This window comes from Micropterus dolomieu, linkage group LG11, assembly GCF_021292245.1.
Source record: "Micropterus dolomieu isolate WLL.071019.BEF.003 ecotype Adirondacks linkage group LG11, ASM2129224v1, whole genome shotgun sequence".
In the NCBI taxonomy this organism is placed as follows: Eukaryota; Metazoa; Chordata; class Actinopteri; order Centrarchiformes; family Centrarchidae; genus Micropterus; species Micropterus dolomieu.
Window position 1 is genome coordinate 4,334,431 of NC_060160.1, and position 22,202 is coordinate 4,356,632.

The 22,202-nt window shown below is 38.2% G+C and overlaps 2 protein-coding genes and 1 long non-coding RNA gene across 5 annotated transcripts in view; 1 reads left to right on the forward strand and 2 right to left on the reverse strand.

Annotated features, from left to right (window-relative positions):
- The first annotated feature begins 2,153 nt into the window (after nucleotides 1-2,153).
- LOC123979617 lies at nucleotides 2,154-9,862 on the forward strand. 2 transcript variants are annotated; one of them, XR_006827266.1, is made up of 3 exons: nucleotides 2,154-2,341; nucleotides 7,653-7,987; nucleotides 9,415-9,862. It is a non-coding gene; the product is annotated as an uncharacterized LOC123979617 (long non-coding RNA). The 2 variants fall into 2 exon arrangements; XR_006827265.1 differs by having other exon boundaries at nucleotides 9,454-9,862.
- Nucleotides 2,760-15,264, reverse strand: LOC123979616 (protein LBH-like). 2 transcript variants are annotated; one of them, XM_046063632.1, is made up of 4 exons: nucleotides 15,081-15,264; nucleotides 9,472-9,550; nucleotides 7,798-7,972; nucleotides 2,760-3,935 (listed from the first exon to the last, which is right to left on the reverse strand). In XM_046063632.1, exons 2-4 carry the CDS (start codon nucleotides 9,547-9,549, stop codon nucleotides 3,868-3,870), a joined length of 321 nt encoding a protein of 106 aa, XP_045919588.1. In that variant the 5' UTR covers nucleotide 9,550; nucleotides 15,081-15,264; the 3' UTR covers nucleotides 2,760-3,867. The 2 variants fall into 2 exon arrangements, with proteins under 2 accessions (XP_045919588.1, XP_045919589.1); XM_046063633.1 differs by lacking the exon at nucleotides 15,081-15,264 and adding an exon at nucleotides 14,975-15,068.
- A 2,852-nt stretch (nucleotides 15,265-18,116) lies between these two features.
- Nucleotides 18,117-22,202, reverse strand: part of LOC123979367 (neuroblast differentiation-associated protein AHNAK) — a 20,708-nt gene continuing 16,622 nt past the window's right edge. The window contains 2 exon segments of the mRNA XM_046063272.1: nucleotides 18,117-20,275; nucleotides 20,465-22,111. Coding sequence (XP_045919228.1) covers nucleotides 18,539-20,275; nucleotides 20,465-22,111 — 3,384 coding nt within the window. The 3' untranslated portion in view covers nucleotides 18,117-18,538.

Here is a 22,202-nt window from a genome sequence, read left to right on the forward strand (position 1 = left end):
AAGGATAAAGTACATTCTTCTGAGGACAACAACATTGTACATATTTTAGACAGAAAGGACAGATGGTTTGAAAGAGGAGTCAAGGAGGCTATTTACACCCAAGTGGAGGGACTATCTCTTAACAGGGGAAGAGGCTTGCAACACCACTTATTGCCCACTTACAATGCTGTCCTTTCATCCCTTCCCAGGAAACTCAACAAATGCTCACATTTGGCCTCATGCAGATTGGCCTCTGGTGTCTCCAACAACTTTAACAACTGTCGTTACAACAGCCTGGAGCACTAACAATCCAAGCAATATCCATCACCTTGATAACAACCCCCACAGAGGTCAAATAGCTGGGACTCCCTGCCGGTCAGTAAGAACTGAACAAGCCTCTTGGATGAGAGGTGAAACGTCTTCTAGTATGTTTAACCAAGTCCAGTTGCCCTTAATTTTAGCCTTCCTTGGATAATGACGACCTGGATTACTGAGAAAAGGGTATAGAACACAACAAGGTATAGAACATTAAACTGTTGTTTGCGTGGTTCGTTTGTGTACTGCTGATGTGACTTGCGAATTTCCCCCTGGGGATAAATAAAGTATTTCTCTATGAAATGACCTTCACTGTGTCACATTCAGAATGGCTGCACTGTAGCAGCAGTTATATCTGAGTAAACCACCGTCAAACAGATGGTAAGCTTTCTGTTTACATCACCTATTTAAAGATGATTCTCCTAACAAAGATGCATTATTCATTAAAGTAGTGAAGTGTTTGAAAATCGCCAACAAAAACAGCGTTGTGTTTCTAGCAGTTATTCTTTGTCTTCCAACAAGTGAGTTTACATGGGGGAAAAAAGATGTTTTGAACACCAGACATAATCATAAACAATGTTACATAACACATTTGTATTCTTATGGAGCTATTTTTACTGTTCTGAATTGATAAAATGTAACACAACTGTATTTTCTCAATTTATCCTATTTATAAATGGGCAGTACCAGTAAAACTTTCTCTTATCTAAAAAATAAAATAACAGAAAATAATGTACCTGTAGATGTTTGATAGGGTTTTCAAAAGCCTTTACACAATGTTTTCTTCATCACCTGCTGAGATATAAAGCTTTCAGATCTCACCTTCCAGGCAGTGCTTTATTTTTTCAAAGCAGCATGATAGTGGAAGGTGGGAGCTAGACATTACTTTTCATTCACCATATTTCAACCCCTGCAGAGTCATTGGCAGCTCATGCATACTGAGTGCTGTCCTGGGTCTATCTAGAGTTAGCTGTCTCTCTGTATTTTACCCCGTGAATTGAATCTTGACACAGAGTAACTAACATGCAGAGTCACGTAACAAGTGCTCAAATCGCAGATGGTACTACGCTAGCTAACCAGCTGTCTGTGAGGCTGTTGGATACTGCTGGCCCACACAGTTTTTAGACCAATTAAATTACAGCACCAACACTGTATATCAGAACCACACATTCATGTCCATCTGTAAGATACATTTTGTAGAGGGTGCTGTAACAGCAGAAAAATTGGAAATAAACACCAAGGCTAAATATACTGATTTCTCAATCTCATGTGATCATTATTTAAAGGGTTTGTTATGCTACAGATAACATTGTTGAATCCAGATGTGTCTCAGCATCAGTAAATCCCAGCAGCTGCTCTCCCTATCTATGCTACTTTATACATTTACTCCACTACAATTCAGAGGCAAATTTGGTGCTTTATACTGCACTACATTTATTTGACAACATTAGCTACTTTGCAGATTCAGATTAGTAATAAAAAGTATAATCAACTAAAAAATTATTATGTATTTTTACAAAGCTACACAGCAGTAAAATAGCGTTCCCAGCTGTTACATTGAAGTGATATACACATAATGCCTCCCTATTTATTGTCATCGTTTTGGGATTAAGGGTTATTATTTCCTGTTTTATTTTGTTAAAAGCTTACTATTGTGTTTTGAGAACTTTTTGTTCCTTGTTATTTATTCATTCATTCCCCTTCCTCTTATGTGTTTGCTCATCCTTTGGTATTTTCATCTTGTTTCGGGTCACTTCACTTCCACCTTGTGTGATTGATTGCTCCCCCCTGATTAAGTTCACCTGTGTCTCATAATCTTATCCTCACTAGTATATTTAGTCTTGCTGTGTCCCTCTGTCTTTGCTTGTACGTCAAAGTATTTTGTCTGGAGTTCAAGCCCTATTCCTTGTATTAGTTTGATTGTGTTTCCTGGATTGTTTATTTCCTTGTGCTTTTGGACTGCCTGTTTTTGGACTGGATTTCGATTCTTGCTTGCTCCCTATTGGATTTCCCAGTTTTAGATCTCTGCCTGCCAAATCACCAGCCGGTAAGTCTTGCCCCTGTTGTGTTTGGTTTTTCATTAAAATCAATGAACTGAACCTGCTCTACCTCCATTGTCTCCATTTGGACCCAAATCCTTTGATTTCCTGCTATCTTTTTCAGCAGTCAATGCGATATGCATAATCCAATAATATACATTATTCTAAAATGGGCCAGTACACATAATGAATAGGAATACTTTGACTTTTGGTACATAAAAAAACACTTTGTTGCAAATACATCTGTACTTTTACTTAAATATCTGAGAACTTCTTCCACTGCACTTGAGGCACTACAGACTCCATTAAACACCACAGACTTTTTCACTTATAGAAGACTCAAGATTCACCACCAATCAGAGTAAACCTGACCTACCCTTTGACCATTAAAAACCACAGGGCCAATAAATTAAAGAACGTTTTAAGAATTTTTGAAAAGGTTTATTAATTGTGCAATAATTTAGGCTTCCAGTATTTTAAAAAATATCATGTCTGTGACAAGTGACACACATCTAAAATATACTGGTTATTTTTTACTTCAGTAGTCTGTAACAAAATGGACTGCCTTTAAATTCCCGTGAACATATTGCTCCAATATCTTAAGTAAAACAAAACACGATTACATTCCCTTGAACACCTACTGTATGAAGACATATTATATATAATATATTAAAGAATGTATTGTAATAACATCGAATAAAGTGATGAATGCTTTCTTAATCAAATACTGTTCTTTAAAACATCGTAGCTATTATTACAAAGTGAATAGTGAGACCAAGATCACCAAAACTACAGCAGTCAGCACTTAACAAACAGTGATGTAATTTACATCTAGAGTTAATGTAAAAACTGTGCACACAATACAATAGCTACCATTAACAGTAGTATCAATATGGCACACATGAGCTAAATACTTAAGACAGCATTTAGAAACATCAACATCTATCCAGATCTGATGTGATATCATGGACATCTGGATGGCGAGGGCTGGGAGCCAGAGAGAGAAAATGTAATTTATCAAATTAAAAATCTGTATTTATATCAAACTCACAAAGCTGGAAATGTGACAACAGTCATATTAGATGAGGAAACCCTCAGTCACTTAAAGTATTATCTCTGTACTTAAAATTCTGACATTAAAAGCGTGTCTGCTCCCAAGAGTTAAAGAATTTTGTTCATTTAACGGCAGACAACTTCAAAAAGCGTGAAAAGAAAATAGCCAAAAGGCAAGTACAAACTGGAAAAAAAGAAATGGTTCAAGGCAGCAACGCTTCAATCAGTTAGCTTACATGTGTCAGAACAAGCTCCATCATCAGCGTAGAAGAAAAAAAAACACCTTGTAAATGAAAATTTATTTAAGAAGGTGGCAACACGACTCTGGCTCCAAGCCCGTTAGCTGGGGTTTGGTAATCTGTTTTTCTACCCTTCCTCCTCTGTCTCCATAATCGTTCTATCCATGCAATGTACTCTTCTTCAATCATCCAAGTCTGGACACACTCACAGTAACAGTGGATTACACAGGAGGAGAGTCTGTTCAGTTGGAGTCCTGCATCTCCTCCCCTGAAGCCTCTTCATCCACGCCGACATTCGACTGTTCCACATCTGGAAAAAAAAAACAATGCGGATGCTAGATTATGCCACAATCTTTCAAATTGGAGCTTACTTTGATTTCTTTCATGGCTTTGTTTTTGAGCATGATCGAGGAAGTGGATGGGATATAAAGCTGAGTTTGAACCCTTTTCCAGATCTAACTAGCACTGCAGGTACTTTAACAGGACTGGTATTACGGTGCTCTGTACATTCAGCAACACAAAAACAACAGTTTTCAGCCATGCTAGCAGCTCCGTGAGGTTGCTCTAAATGTACTTTAAATTAAATGCTAGCATCAAACTGGCAATGCTAACACACTCATGTTTCACAGGTATAGATGGTGAACATGTTTACCATGTTCACTATCATTTAGCATGTTAGCATGCTAAATTAGCAGTAAACAAAGTACAGCTGAGGCTGATGGGAATGGCATTAGTTTTGCAGGTAAACCAAAGTATTGGACAAATTACAAGTTTGACCCGATGATGGTGCTAGATGAAAAATCAGAGGATAACCAACGTTATTATAATTGATTCTGTGGGGAAAATTTATGTGAAATTTCATGCCAACTCATTCAGTGGTTGTCAAAACCACAAATGTCAACCTCATGGTGGCGCTAGAGGAAGTCAGGGATCAAAATAGTCATTCTGATTCATTGTCTGGGCAGCATGAATGTCTGTACAGAATTTCATGGCAATCCATTTGATAGTTGTTGGGATATTTTAGTGAGGTGGAAGTGGTGGATTGACCGGCAGTCAGACATTACTATCCCTGGAACCACTAGCATGGGGGGAAGAAATTATATCAGACCTAATATATCTGTATCTGCCTAAAAAAAGGTCCACTTAGGGGTCAGACTCTCCTGTGAACCCTGAACGTACACTTTAAACACTTTGAATAAGCAACACAAGAAAGTGTTTTCGTGCTTCAATGTTCTTATAAAATACATCTTGATAATCTTGTTTAACAACCAGGAGCCCGTTTCCCAAAAGCAATCTGCTTAAACGCACATTGCATTTCACAAAATATTGTCTCTTTGAAGTGGTAAGTATACATTTCTGAGCCCTACAGGATTCATGCATGGTCATGGATGGAAGTATGCATTTCATTAGTTTAAGATGTAAAAATCAACAGGAGAGGAAATTATGTCATGTTGCAACTTTGGTGAATCAGGTCCTAGATCCTAAATACAAGGTAAAATGTAAACTATCTAGATAAAATGTCCACTTTAAAATGAACAGCAAATAATTTTTAAAGCAAATATGGTGAATACTGCGGTTCAGTTCATTTCACAATATCAAGTGGTACTTAGAGGCAGCATGAATGCTAATAAAGTCAACAGAAAGGGCCATCCAGAGGCAGACAGATGCAGGCACACTGTGCGGCATGAATTGAGAAAAAATGTGTTCCCTCTATTGATTCACCCTAAGAGGAAAATTGCATTTATCCTGAGTTGTATGACTCCAGCAGTGCCCTGTTTGGGAGCCAAATGATTAGACTGACTCATTTTCGAAATTCTTTTCTCAACTGAGTTTTTTTTTTTTTCCTATGTAAAATATTATGCCACCGTATATCACTACTGTACATCTCTGCTCGTGAGTGTTTTCTCCTTTTGTTCAGATCCTACGGTCAGGATGGTATGTGTTATTAAAGGAAAGAAAATACATAAAGATAAGAAAATACATAAAGAAAATACTATAGGAAGTCATTACATGAAATAACCATTTGTGGGTATAAAGAGACGGATGTTCATAGCTGATGGCCAGCTGCTCCTCATGTTTGTAGAGACACTCAAAAGGCAGCTGTTTGTATGAACACCAGATAAGGTGTACTGCACTTAATTTGGAGGTACTTGTACTTTACTTGAGCATTTCTATTTTTTGATCCTTTATACTCCACCACATTTCAGAGAGAAAGATTGTACTTTTTACTCCACTACATTTACTTGACAGCTATAGTTACTTTACAGATTATGATTTTACATGAACATCTGTATATATAAACATACATTTATAAAACAAAATACTTTAAAATTAAAAAAATTAAATTATTAAACATCAAACCAGTCTTTCTCAAACCTTTGGCTTGTGATCCCTTCATGGTTAAGGCCTCTTGTCACATTTCAGATGCCTATGACTTGTTAACAGATCCACCAAAGAGAGATTTCACCTAAATTTCTCAGTAACTTTCATTTAAATAACTAGGAACTAAGATGTAAAAATATTCAATATTTCACAAAAAGATTCAAATATTAGAGAAAAGCACCCAAAAAAATGAAAACACATCATCTTCTTTACCCTCCTGTTAATCATCCTATTTCCCTATGGGATGGGAACAACTGGAGCTGATTGTATATAAAGTAGATCAAACAACAGTCTACTAGCTTAGATGGGGTGGTGATGGGGCAGTGGATAAGACTTGTTGGATAAACTTTGGTGTGAGAGACCCGGGTTCAAATCCCCACTGTGACACACCCACCAATGTGTCCCTGCGCAAGACACTTAATCCCTAGTTGCTCCAGAGGTGTGCGACCTCTGACATAAATAGCAACTGTAAGTCGCTTTGGATAATCAGTATCAGCTAAATGAATAAATGTAGATAATCCAGAAACCTCACTGGGTTTGAAAGATAAATGGTGAAATGGCAAATAAAAGACATGTGATATTAAAACTGTCTTTGATCTTTCCAATGGGCAGCCAATAAAGAGAATAACAGGGGCCCCAAAATAGAGCCCTGTGGGACACCACAAGATAGAGGAGAGGAATCGCACACAATGTCTTAGAGACTTCTGTCAGTGATATAGGATGTGAACCAGTCTAATGCTGAGCCTGATATGTCCACGTAGCCTCTTAATCAGGATCTATTGTGCCAAACCAATCAGCGTAGCTGAGATCAAAAGTACTAGCACTAAGCCCTCACCCACATCATAGGACATTAGAACGTCCTTAGAGACCGTCAGACGAGCAGTTTCAGAAGAGTGCTGTGTCCGAAACACGGACTGAAATTTATTATAGACTTTGTGCCTCTCCAACGCTGCAGTGAGACAGTTGGACAAAACCTTCTCTAGTCTGACAAAAGTGGGAGATTAGCAATGGTTGGTTTTCTTCACTATGGGCTTGATGGTAGCATGCTTAAAAGAGGATGAGACAGATCCTGTAAAAGGAACAATTGACGATCACTAAATATCAAGGAACTCTAAACTTCAAAACTTGTATGGTACGAAACTGTATCTTCCTAATCAAGTCCATAAAATCTTCTAGGCTGATAGGTTGGAAGCTATAGTAATGTAAGTTGTTAATACTGTACTGTAAATAAATTAGCTAAAACTAGCTAACGGTATATAAATTAGTTAAAACTAACCTTACTGTATATAAAGTAGTTAAACTAGCTAACTGTATATAAAGTACCTAAAATTGACTGTATATAAAGTAGTTAGACTAGCTAACTGTATATAAATGACCTAAAACTAGTTAACTGTATAAAGTAGTTAAAAAAAGCTCCACCTTCAGCAGCTACAACAGTAAAATGCTGCACTAACATTGATGCATCAGTATTAATAATCTAATAATGTCAGATAAAATAATATCGGCCACAGCGGACATTTTAACTGCAGAATGAGTGCTTTTACTTTTGGTACTTTAGGTACTCTTAGATGATAGTACTTCTGTATTTTGAAATGTACATGTAAAGGAGTATTTTTACATTGCTGTATTGTTATTTTTACTTAAGGAAAGAATCTGGGTACTTCTTCTGGTTTTGACTGGCCAATTGAAATCTAAATGAGCGAAATACAACAAGGAAACAAGGTCAAACTTTCCACTGTGGCTTTGGACCAAAGATAACAGATGTTCAGTTACCACACACTCCTCCTCACCTGCACTTTGTTCCTCTACACTCTGTCTCTCAATCTGAGCGTCTGGAGAGCTCGGCTCGTCAGGTGGCCAACGGAGCTCGCCGCTCTCCACCTCGGCTCCGTCCGTCGGCTCGACCACGATGGAAGGAAGCCTCTTGGACAACTTTGGAATCCTTTCATGGGTATCTGGGAACATCTGTTTAAAGCTCATGTAAGGAAGGCTTATTAAATTCGGGGGGATACGAACATCATTTGTCACAACACACGTGAAAGAACAACAATGCGGTTAAAATCAGATTAGGAAAACTGTGTATCAGAAAAAGGATTAGCAGCTGGACTGGACTGATTTGTTACTTTGATCTCTAACTTCAAATGTGCATATGCTTGTGATGCTGTCATTTTTATTTTTTAATTGAACTGTATCTAAAATTATCTTGACACATTGTTGATCTGGACCAGGATGGATAAAACTGGGACTTACTATAGAATCTTTGAATGAAGTGTGATTCTTCACTCTTGTAAATAAAAGACTACAATTATGTCTACCCAAAATAGCAGGCCTCCAAAGGTGATATGTCAAGCCCACCTTCATGATTAAGACTACTCAACCTTCATTGGATCCAACATTGGCATAAAATGTAGCATGCAAGAAGAAAGCTGTTAGTTTTATAATATTAATATATTCAATCAGGACTATTAATCGTAAAAATATTAAATGGGTTCAAGAAGAATATAGTCTAAGTGATACTAGTCTGTGGAGGCCCTATAAAATGCTAGTATAGGAACAAACTTCATTGCTTCCATTATTCCAAAAGAAAAAATGTTTACTGGTTTTGTTATTATTTTTGATTCAAACCTTATTTAATATGATTTGATTGACATACATGGTACACTAACATCTGATTGGATTGATGCTGTGTACATACTGTCTTGAAGCTTTTCTTGTTGTATATAAGTATTAATATTGGGACAGATTAGAAATTATCAACAGTGTGTTTGTGGGCAAGCTTTTTGAATTTTGACTCACTTGTGATAAAAAAGTCACTTGATTTACAAAAAACGTACGTGGTTATTTGCAGGACTGCATTGCATTTAAGTCACTATATTTGAATGTGAAACTTCTTTTGACTTCAATGGTTATTATTTGACTTAAATCTAAAAGTCCAAAACAAAACTTCAACTAAATTAAGCAGAGTTTTATCCTAGATGCCTTGATGTCCTGACCTGCACACCATGTAATCAGTGCTTCTTGGGAAATGCACTGCGAACATCCTTTGTTCAGTCCATTTTGTTTAGTTTTATTGAACCTTTTTCACCAAAGAATTCAGACTATCAGGCTGAAAAAGTTGAAAAACATCAGCATCATAGAGAGAGAAAAAACATTTCACTGGCACTATAAAATAAAGCAAGAGTGATCACTCTTCACAATTCAATTAATGATGATGCGTTACGTTTGGAAAATTAATAGTACAATTGTACAGCAGTTGATGATAACTCACTCGGCTGGATAAGACACATACCATTTACTCACAGCAGGACAGACTCCAAATTATGACCTTACTCGCATCAGCCCACTTTTTCACTCTTACTCATCACTCCTGTGACTCACCACTGTATTCTTTCTACTTTCTAAAACAGGACTGGTTTGAAATAATCTAAACACACAAATATTTCCAGACACACCTGGAAGGATACCGTGCCCTGATCTGCAGCTGCTCCACCCCCGCTGAAGTCCTCCGTTCCTGGTTCCAGGGAGTTCATCACCTCAGTCATCCTGGAGGAAAAAACATGGTGATGATCACCAATCAATAAACTGTATGCACTGTGTTTCTCTACACCATTCCCTTTGGCTTTTCAATTGGCAGATGTGACAAACTGAATGTTCAAGGCTCTCTCGCCTGATCTGATTTATTATTATTTTATATTACTGAAAGATTATGGATTAGTACACCTTTTTGGCACCTTTAATGAAAAATGTCTAACACTCAGCGCCAGTGATTTTCTTAATGGTGTCCTGTGGAGTTTTCTTATAAACAAATGGAATCCTGCATTGTTTAAATACATGTTACCAAGCTAGCAATATTTTGCCAAGTGTCTTTACCAGTTACCGTCACCTGCAAATTAGTGGAATTATTTTTCCACTAATTATTATAGGTGTCATTTACACTGGGGACATGTCCCCACCACTTTTTGAAATGGCTGATTTGGTACCCATCACTTTTTTAAATCATTATTTGTTAACAATCGTTCTGAAATATAGCTTGTACTTAAAAAAACAAATGAAAATGCCATTTGAAAGGTTTATTTGCACACTAAGAAAGCATGCAATGCAATTAAAATATAGAAAAAACAAATGTGAATTGTCCAAATAAAGCCACGTTTTCCGTTCTCTCCCTGTGAACATGGCAAAAGAGGAGGGAAGACTAAATCATGCCTGCATATGTGTTGCCTCAGCGGGGATGATATTTCATGAGAAAAGTTGATCTACAGGAGAAACAGATCTGAAAGCAAGAATTCCACCAGTAATGTGGTGGTGTAGAAACTTTCACTAGAATGCAGGAAATTAAGTGTTTAATTATCAAAATTCCTGGGGGAAGTCCCCCCCAGACTCCCCACTCAAATATCTCGGCATTGAGGATCTCATTAAAACACTGTTAAAAAATCTTTCCATCTCAATCTCGTGAACGTGATATCGCATATTGTGATATCTCACACGCCCCTAAGATGAGCCCCTATGTCCCCACCACTTTTCAACACAAAGTGACGCCCTTGGTAGAATCACAAAGAGCTGCTCTATAGTGCTACTAGTGGTCCAAAACTCCACGTACCACTCCTCACTCACTTTTTTTTCCTGACAATAATAGCTAATCAGTGTCAAATGTGCCGATACCAGCCGATACCAACTTTTCATCCTTTTTTTTTAAACCTTAATTTATTCAGAGTAATTCCACATGAGAGAAAACATCTCTTTTGCAAGCACCCTGATCACATTCCCACCCTGAAGCTGCACAGTACAGCCACAGTCTGATCTTCACTTGATGCTAGAGACACATTTTGTTTGGTACTAAAAAAGTATTGCGGTTTTATATCCTGCCCTCACTGCTGTCAACCCCATCAACCAGGCACCAGCATGCACTCAGTTTCTCTAACGTTAAGCAAAACATAGAAACTTAAACCTGCAATATCTGATATTTCTTTTTACCACTTGGTTGGCAGGGGAAACAAGCTGTGAAAAGCACAAGACATAAGTTGAATGCTTAGTTTTTAAGTTGGAAAAATCATAGAGCAACACTTCCACTCATTTGGAGTCGTCCTTGTGTCACCTAATGAATGTAAGTCCAGTATTCTCTCTCTTGTAGCTCTGTTTTTGGTCTTGACCAACTCCTGAGGTAAATATCCGGCTCTTTAGCTGCTAAATGCTATGAGGGCGATGATAGTGAACCAAAAAAGGAAGTGATACCACACTTCAATGCAACATCACGCCTCATGCATTATTTTCTTATACTGGGACACGTGGTTTTGCATTATCACTTACTTAAATAATAGTAGAAAGCAGAATAATGTTGGACTGATACCAATTTTGTTATAAAACATTAAAAACCAGCCGACAATATCAGTCTTCTGCTCTCTAGTAAAAGGCAGACTTTGTGACAAGTTATCAGAAACACCACTTTTCATACAATCACACCGGCAGTTGCTGTTGCCATGGGGACGAGCGATTGAGATTGTATGCCTCTGATTGTCTGAGTAGTGCACTTTGCCTGAGCGCACGAGGCCCGAGAGCTGATTTGGGGGAGGGGGGGGGGGTATTCATGTGTGCTGTTAAACAGTAATTACCGCCGTCAGGACGGGGCCACGTTGTTATGAAACCTAGAATCGCTTCTGCCCTTAACCATCGCAGCACTGAGACAATACGGCCTTTATTCCCCATCAGAGGCTCGTATTGTTCCTCCGGAGAGAATCTGTGCGGTCACTCCAGCCGCTCTCATGTCCTGTTTTTTTTTTTTTTTTAAAGAGGAAAAGGCTCTGCAGCTCTGAAGGTAGCAAGCTGAAGAGGCCTGTCAAGCTCTACACAGTATTCCAGTCTGATCTTGTTTCTGAGAAGTGCCTTCACTGTGGGGTGATGTGAAGCGTAGCAGACACAAGAATTTAAATGTTGATGCCAGGCGTGACGCTTCTGTCATGACTTTTTTTTCCTTTTCCTCCAGCTGAATAATAACGCCTTATTTGAACCATTAGGTCTGAACAAGGTTATCCATAATCTCTGCCTGTTTACTCTGCGGGAAGCCACTTCACTTCTGCCTCAACAGAGAAATGAAATGTTAAGTCTCTTTACACATTTAGCTGCTTGAAGATGAAGCAGCAAGTGTTTAAACTGGTGGTTCAAATTATAGCATCTTGCATTTGAAAACACGTCATATATCTATTTAAGATCTTGAGTTTTTAGTTTGGATTGTCTTTTTAAAAGTAAATGCCACGTAAGCGAGGATTTCATGGTCGTTTTAGATGCTGCTTGATTAAGGAAGTGAATCAATACTTTGACAACTTACAACATGACAACTGAAATTAATTAAACGACTAAAGCTTCAAAGGATTTGTGAACTACAAATATTTAAGGTGCCCTGTAGATGTTAACCTGCGGTATTAGTTTTAAATCGTGCATTATTTATGTCCATGTTGGCTTACCAGCAGTCTTCTTTTTCATTGCCTTTGTTGGCACAATGTTTTCATTTCTTTGCACATTACAAATAGCGTGAAACGAACAGCTGTGACCACAATCAAAATGGGGAACCAGCTCGTAAAAACATTTCTTCACGGCACCACTAGCGGTCAAAACCTCCACAGAGGACCTTTAAGCATTTGTTGGAGCTACAACTAACAAGTGTTTCATTATTGTTTAATGCTTTAAAGAAAATGTCAAAATTGATGGCAGATATCAATCACAAGTAAAGTGTGATTTATACTTCTGCATCGGGTCTACATGTGTAGCTACGCTGTAGAATTAGCCATGCATTTATACTTGTGCGTCGGTGTCTTCGTCGTTTTGCTATTACACCACCAAACACTATTGGGCAGTAGCGCTTCAGCGTCCACTGTGTTGACTTTTGCCGGCCGAGCAGGCTAACTTCCGGTTTAGGCCTCTGCTTATTTGAATGGGGGTAAAATTATATAAGTGCGGCTGTTATAGACTTTTCAAATGTTATCGACCGAATGGATCACATTCTGATAGAGAAGCGAGTCATTTCACTTGGGTTGTGATGCTCAAATATATTGATCCACCGTGTTACAGCCGCTAGATTGGCCGCAAGTAAAATTCACTTCAATACACGGAGCACTTCCTGTCGGCTCAGAGGCATTGTGAGGCTACCTAGCTGACCAATCACAGTGCTTACGGTCTGCGTCGCCCCGATGTGAGTCAGATTTTTGAGGAGGTGAACGTCAGACTACGGTGTAGGCTACAGCGTAGGGTACGGGGCTACGCGTAGCAATAAGTAAAAATACATAGTCAAGTACAAAAAGTAAGAGTATTACATTATTATATATCTCATTATTGGATCATTATCACAGAATGAGAAGCATTTTCATGTTGTAGCTGGTGGATGCGATGGTACTATTAGCTATATGTGTATAATAAAGTAAGTAAAGTAAATAAAGTTACAGTCCACCACTGGTAGAATCCAACATAGTGTCTTAAAATTGCTGTTTTTTGTTATTCACAGCCAAAAAAAAGAAATTTATTACATTTATGATATAAAAAAGAATTTGCATTAAAAAGTCTAAGTCAACTAGAGCTGAAATATTTGGTTGATTATTAAAATAGTTAAACAACACAAAATGAATCCGCAAATAGTTTTATAATGGATTCATTGTTCATTTATCAAGCAAAGATTACCAAGTTCCAGTTTCTCAGTTGTGAAGATTTGCTTCCTTTCTTTGTCTTATTGATAATAATCTGAATATATTTGGGGTTTGGTTGGTCGAATTAAACAAGGAAGTATTAACAAGCCCTTTTCATTTTTTTCCGATTTTATAGACTAATAAATTTAGTTTAGCTGATAATGAAAATTATGATAATGGAAATAATTGTTAGTTGCTGTCCTGAAAATCAAATATACAAGCCAAAACCCACAGGAGCACCCTGATGTGCTGCAGCATCACTCAGCTGATGTTGGCTTGCAGACTTCAGTTTGAAGCCAGATTCTTGCACCTACTAGTGTTTTTAAAAACAAGTCCAGTTTCCAATTGAAACACGGCCAAATCTGCAGACAATAAATCTGCCTGCAGCCACTATCATCTTCCATCCTCACTGTTTGCTTGTCGAATGTAAGATGTCCATGTGGTGTGACCTCACGGATGAAAATTCCTCCTCTCTTCTGTCCATCACGACACTCACGGTGGTGGAGACTGTCCAGTTAAAGGGGTAGCTGTTCCCAGAATTGGCATCCTCCAGGACAGTTCATCAATCAGTTTAATTTCACTATTTCATTTTTGCAGATATAGGATATTGATGGGATGTTGCTAGAATGAATCTCTCGCTCCTCTTATTGCCCCAGCTGCACAGATATTTTTCCATTCCTGCTACTAAATAGGAGCAAGCAGTAGCATCACCACCTCCTCAAATGCAGGTTGTTCAGATAAATCCAGTAAGTTTTTTACCGCCCAAGGACATGACAAAAAAAATTCAGTCCATGGCCAAATATAGAGACATTCTTCTTTACTTACCACACAGCCTTCTGAAATGTTCCACTGCTCTGTTTTTGTTGCAGTTAAATTAGATTTACCGTGTGTTTGTTGCCCTAGTTCACATTTCCTGTTCTATTTTTTTTGACTCAAATGCACTTAGTTGATGTTTTTAATTGCGCAGAAACTTTGTTTTATGCGTTTGATACAAATGACAACATATGTATAAGTAATACATGTGCAGCTATGGAGCACTGGTTTACCTGTATGGCACACAACAGGTAGTCAGTTTAATGCAGGTGGCAGATCCATACTATCAATAGATTTAAGTACCTGTGTATAAAACATAGCTTCTGCTACGCCTACACTTATACTCACAGGCTGTGCTTTCTGCCCACAATCCCACACACTGAGCATCCCCGGTGCAGAAAGACCACAAGGTAAAGCAGGTTTTATGAATTCTCCAAAACCTCAAAGGTACAGTTCAAATAATTCAACTGCTCATTCTTTCACTTACTTTTTATAAAAACGGATAAAAGCAGATTGTAGATCAGTGTTTGAAATGAAGAAATGTTTGTCAGATTGTTTCCAGAGTGGGTAAAAGGCGGAGAAAAGCTCCGTACCTGTCTGCGAGCTGATCCAGTGTCTCAGAGCAGGAAGGTCTCCGTCCTCCGCTGCTTCATCACACTGATGCTGCTGATGCTGATGATTATGGTGGTGGTGATGATGATGATGATGATGATGATGCTGTTGTAGGCGACAGGCGGCGGGGTGCGCGAGGCTCCCGGTGAAGTTGCAGCTCGCTTCAAAGTGTACAGAGACTGCGCAGTGGAGCGAGACCGGTGTTGCTTTCAAGTGCTGTCGGAAATGTTACATTAGGAGAGGGAGTGTACGAGATGTTGTAGGTAGACTAAATGACTAAAATTATGTACTTCTGTGTCATTTTGGTGGATTCCTTTAAGGATTATTTTAAAGCTTGAGCATACAATCATATTTTAATAGTTATCCCACGTTTGTGCCTCTAATGTGTTGATTGTAATTAGATTATAGTCACAAAGCTAATCATGATTTTTTTCCCCGCAAAACTGACTAATAATCGATGATCATGTTTGAAAAACCCAGAAGGCTGTTTAATTACATTTAGCCTACCACTGTCAGATTCAGAAGGTATTATAATTGAGAAATTGAGCAGGTGCATAATTATAATTAATAATTTAACTGACCCTTTTATCTAAAGTGACTTACAATTGGTCGCACGCCTCTGGAGCTACTAGGGGTTAAGTGTCTTGCTCAGAGACACCATCACCATATGCAATTTCCACCCAGTGTGATTTTTGCCCACTATTCTTCCGTTATTGTAAAAATCAATTATTACTGTCATATAGTTGCATAGTTGTTATGCAAATTGCTATTTCACACTGGCCTTTTTTTTACCAGTTTACAACAGTTCAGGGAATTAATTAGGTTATTTATTAGTTGACTTCTTAATTTATTGAGTGGGCTAGTTAAACACAAATTATATACAGGTCTAATATAGGCTATATATATTTATCTAACAACCTCCCCACCAACACAAACAATCCCCTCCTTTCTTAAAGTGGTGAAATGCTAAGGCCTATTTAATTATTTTTATTTAAAGTTATTTTCAGAAGTCTTTGGAGAGTTACCATCTTCAAATCTTGTCTTTTGAATTTAGGTGGTGGAACAAACCTGTAGATTAGATGAGTGGTTCTCAAGCTTTTTCATGTCAAGTATTCCCAAATGGACACAAATTAGACCACGGACACACACTTGAAAAGATTTGGTCACAGGGTTGCCCATCTGATAGGCTTTTAGCAGTTTTATTACAAAAAGTGTATGAAACCCATGGCCAACATTGTAATAAATTCTAGTCGTACAGTCACTGTGTCATTTATGAATAGAATTATAGTGAAAATAATAATGTGTAGTAAATTATTCCCCTTTTTGATGAGGATCCCCTGGAATACCCCCAAGGACCCCTGGGGGTCCCTGAACCTCACTTTGGGAGCCACTGGTTTAGATTTAGATTACAAACTGTGTCTGGAAGTAAAGCTATGTTCAGGTCTAACAAGTGACCTACAACTAGGCCTATTCCTTGTGATGCATTTTGGTGTTACAAGATTATGATAATTAGAGTGATTAAATTTCTGGATTTATACCTGGTGAGTATATTCCATTCATCCATCTCGTTCCCCGATGAAACACAAACCACCAGCAGAAAAAGAAAAATTGTTGTGGAGTCTATTTGTTATCAAAATGCCCCTATGGCTCTTAAATCAGTCAACCTTGAGGGCGGATTTTACGAGGAGCACCTGAAGGCAGCAGCTCATCAGCGGTAAACCGAGCAGCTGTTGATTAATTTAAACGCGTTTATGTTGTCAGCAATTTGTCAGGTAAACTAACTTGTCACATTTTCCCGCCGTATGTTAACGCAAAAACTTGAACTTAGAGACACACAAAGATCTTTTTATGCCTATTTTAATGTTATAACATTTAAAGATAACTATCAAACAGCAACAAAGCCTAACGTTACAACGTTAGCAAGGAAACATTTGTAATTAAGTTAGCACAGAGAGATTTCATTATGAGTTACACAGATAATACGCTTTTTCTAACATTTTACCCGAAGAACACAGTGATAGTAAAAATATACTTGTGAACTATGTCTCCCTCTAGTGTGCAAATACACTGTGACAATGTTAGTAGTAGTCATGAGCAGTGGTGGAAGAAATAACGTTACTCAGCCACAGTGTATTTGCATTAAGTAAAAGTACAAAAGTATTAGCATTAAAATATACTTTTACTTTTATACTTTTGACTATATAAGTTAAAGTGTCAACAGTAAAAGTTATCACGCAGGATGGCACCTTTGAGAAGATTTTGAATCTGTAAAGCTGTCAAATTAGTTGAGTGAAAAGCTTTGCCTCTAAAATGTATCGTTAGTGGAGTAAAATTATAAAGTAATATAAAATGGGAATGCCCAAGTAAAGTACAAGACCTGTACTTGGTATTCTGCAAAGAATACAAACAAAAAAAAACATTTTAATTTGAGCTTTTTTTCTTGGTTTTGGTTTCTTGGTATTGGTTGAACATCATCAGCTTCAGCCACAGGTTTGCAATAATATTTATTTATTGTGTATATCTTTACAAACACGTTGAGTTAAAGCCTGTCAGAATTCAAAGAGGAGCAGTAGGCCTAATCGAACACAACTCCAGAGATCATTAAAAGCTATTTACACAGCCCGTTTAATATTCCCACTTTGTACACTGATACATACTGTTGATATATTTTTACTGTAGCAAATTAGGTTTTTTAAGCAAAATATTAATAGAAAATATACTCGCAGCAGTGCATTTGCTGTGTTTGATCATAAGCATTTCATTTCAGCTTTGCATTGCTATTGTTTCTTGACAATTTCAGCTACAGCCACAAGAATATCTTGGTGATAAACGTACATATTCATTTTTCTGTCATATACTGCACTATTGTGCTGTAGGTGTTTTCTGCTGTCAACTTTTTACAGTGAAATGGTTGTAAACATAGTTTGGACTGTCAGTAACATTGATCGATTTTTGCAACAGTCTTGTTCAGAACAGCTGTTTTGAAATCAAGTGCACTAGTGATTATCATCCGACAAATAAGATTACAAGTAAGTATCAGTGTTGTACATTAAAAACTATGAAACAACAAATATATAAGTTTTGATAAGCATAAGACATGGCTTACTTATATTTAGGAAAGCTCTTTTATAATTTGCATTAAGGGCACTCAGTTACAAAGCTTATTAACAACTTGATCACATAGTTTGAATAACATTAAATCATCTTTTTATAGACCAACCCCATGCAACCAGAGACCTGAAAACTGACAAAATGTATCCTATGATTGGTAAGTTAACTTGCTAACAATCTTTTCCAGTTGCCAACCTGTTTTCTGTCTCACCCTTCTGTTACTTAGGGACTTATGCGACTTATGGGCAGTGAAATTCAGAACCCACGGCCCACTGAGGCTGGACAATGAGGGATCGTATCTTTAGACATCATTTACAATAATTTTTTTTCACTTTTCAGCTCCATCAAAGAACCTCATTTTCTCAGAGTGCACAGAGTCTTTCAGTCGTTGAATGGATGAAGCTGTCTCACCTGGGACAGAAGAGTCAAACATATGTGTAATTTGTTTAGTTATAACAATTCTTCCTTTGCTTTCACTTGTTTCACTTGACGTTTCCCTAACTAAATGCCTCTCATAGACTGTTCTTGTGCCGCTTTGTGAATCTTCGACAGTCCACGATGTAGTTTCATGAGCCTCTGATTTTAGGGGAAGGCCTCCAACTGGTTGGACCTGGACAGCAGTCAGTAACTTGGCATGCTGTGCTTCTGGGGTTGCTTGGATATTGGAAGTAATGACGTGTATTTTTCCAGATTCCAGTCTGAGCGTGTCTTCCGATGAAGATGAAACTCCTGATGACGGAATGGTGATTTTCTCAGGCAAGTTGGGCTCAACCGAAATCAGCTCCGTCCTTGTGGTGGAAGTAATGATGTTACTGTGCATCTCACCAAATCCTGTAGCAGTGTTAGGATCAGAGTATTTGACAGTTACCTTTGTTGGAGACGATAAGGACAGGCCGACATGCTCACTTGTCATTGCAGAGCTAATATCAGCGAAGGCATCCGATGACTGGACAGAACAGGTAGGGCTAATTTCCTCATCCACTGTTTCCCCTGCTGAGCTCTTTTTATCCTTGTGCTCTTCTTTTTCAGAAATCTTGGCAGGTTCTGATGGGGAGGACAGTCCAAACTTGGGGAATTTAAACCAACCTGTCCTCTCAGGACTTTTGACAGTATCTTGCTTGCTATTTGTCTCCTTTTCTTTTTTCTCTAGCTGCTTTCCACTGGGTTCATCTGTTTCAAGATCTTTTTCATCCACTTTTGGAACATCAAATTCAACATCAACATTCTTGAGGATCTCACCAAATGATGTCAAAGTCATTATTGGTGATTTAATCTCTCCTTTCGGCTCAACTTCCATTTCCAGCTGATCTTCTTTGCTTTCAGTTTCAACAGGGACATGTTCGTCTTCAGGTTTGGGTCTTGAGAAACTCAGCTTTGGCATTTTAAATGATGGGAGTTTGAATTTACTTGGAGAGCCGAGACCCACACTGTCAGTCTCAGGCTTTGTTTCAGAATCTGTTATTGCTGCTTTGCACACGTCTGTTTTAATATCAACATCTAGACCTTTGATGTTAACAGTAACATCCTCCTTATCTTTAGCTTTATTAGTTTCAACTACTTTGTCTGCATCAGGTGCTTCTACGGTGACATCATAGGTAGCACCGCCAAATTTCGGCATTTTCACTATTGGCATTTTAGATTTTAATGGCGATCCTCCAACATCTTTTGACTTAGATTCAGTCTTAGTAGCTTTAATTTCAACACTAGCTGAAGATTCAGTTTCAGGGAGTTTTACATCTGCTTTAAGTTTTGGCAGTGTGAAGTCTACATCTTTCTCTGATGCATTTAAATCTTCTTCCCGTCCTTTTGCTTTTGCTTTTGCAATTCCGAACTTTGACAATTTGAACATGCTTCCTTGTCCATCATGTCCATCAGCTTCAAGCTGAGGTGCTTCAATTGCCATATCAGGTTGTTTGACTTTCACTTCTCCCTCTGGAAGAGAAACATCAACATGTAGGAGCTTAGCACTGACTTCAGGTTCTTTAACACTTGACTTTGAGAAAGAAATTCTGGGTAGGGAGAATCTAGTTTTTTTCAAGTTTGCATCAAGCTCTGCAGCAGGTGGCTCTTCCATTGAAATAGCCACTGAAGGTCCTTGGACTTCAACATCTGGTAGACAGACTTCTGCTTTGGCCTCTGGTGATGTAACATCAACTGTTGGAGTTTCAAGGTTGACATCAACTTCAGGGGCTTTACCACCTGTCCTTGAAAATGAAAATTTAGGAAATGTCCAGTTTGGTCGTTTCATCTTAGCTTCAGCGTCAACTGTAGGTGCATCTGGTACTGAAATGGCACCTTCAGGTTCTTTGACTTCAACATCTGGAAGTTGAACTTCAGCTTTGGCTTCTGGGAGTGTGACATCTACATCTTTCTGTGATAAGCTCAAATTGATTTCAGGACCTTTTACTTTTGGCATTGAGATGCCAAACTTTGGCATTTTAAATTTGCTTTCTGATCCTTCAAGTTTTATCGCTGTAGCTTTTACATCTACAGATAGGCCTTCATTGTCAATGCTGGGTGCTGTGACATCCACTGTAGCTCCTTCTTTAGTTATGCCCAGCTTTGCTACATCAATTCCAGTGTCTTTGTCCACATCAGGTACTTCCACACTGACCTTTGGAGTAGCGGCTCCTAATTTTGGTAATGTGAATGTTGGCATTTTAAGTTTTGACGGTGATCCTTCAACATTATCTGTTTGAGCTTCAATCTCAGGAGCTTTAATTTCTACTTTAGCAGACGCTTGTTTCAATTTAACATCTGGAAGTTGAACTTCAGCTTTGGCTTCTGGGAGTGTGACATCTACATCTTTCTGTGATAAGCTCAAATCGATTTCAGGTCCTTTTACTTTTGGCATTGAAATGCCAAACTTTGGCATTTTAAATTTGCTTCCTGATCCTTCAAGTCCACTTCCTTTAACTTTCACATCTACGGATAGGCCTTCAGTGTCAATGCTGGGTGCTGTAACATCCACTGTAGCTCCTTCTTTACGTACTTCCAGCTTTGCTTCATCAATTTTAATGTCTTTGTCCACATCGGGTACTTCCACAGTGACCTTTGGAGTACCACCTCCAAATTTTGGTAATTTGAATGTTGGCATTTTGAATTTTGATGGGGATCCTTCAACATTATCTGTTTGAGCTTCAATCTCAGGAGCTTTAATTTCTACTTTAGCAGATGCTTGTTTCAATTTAACATCTGGAATTTGAACTTCAGCTTTGGCTTCTGGGAGTGTGACATCTACATCTTTCTGTGATAAGCTCAAATCGATTTCAGGTCCTTTTACTTTTGGCATTGAAATGCCAAACTTTGGCATTTTAAATTTGCTTCCTGATCCTTCAAGTCCACTTCCTTTAACTTTCACATCTACGGATAGGCCTTCAGTGTCAATGCTGGGTGCTGTAACATCCACTGTAGCTCCTTCTTTACGTACTTCCAGCTTTGCTTCATCAATTTTAATGTCTTTGTCCACATCGGGTACTTCCACAGTGACCTTTGGAGTACCACCTCCAAATTTTGGTAATTTGAATGTTGGCATTTTGAATTTTGATGGGGATCCTTCAACATTATCTGTTTGAGCTTCAATCTCAGGAGCTTTAATTTCTACTTTAGCAGATGCTTGTTTCAATTTAACATCTGGAATTTGAACTTCAGCTTTGGCTTCTGGGAGTGTGACATCTACATCTTTCTGTGATAAGCTCAAATCGATTTCAGGTCCTTTTACTTTTGGCATTGAAATGCCAAACTTTGGCATTTTAAATTTGCTTCCTGATCCTTCTAATTCTGCATCACCTTCTAGTGGCTTGAGCTCCAATTCGGGTCTTTTGACTTCCACATTTACTTCTGGAAGAGAAACATCAACATGTGGGAGCTTAGCACTGACTTCAGGTTCTTTAACACTTGACTTTGAGAAAGAAATTCTGGGTAGGGAGAATCTAGTTTTTTTCAAGTTTGCATCAAGCTCTGCAGCAGGTGGCTCTTCCATTGAAATAGCC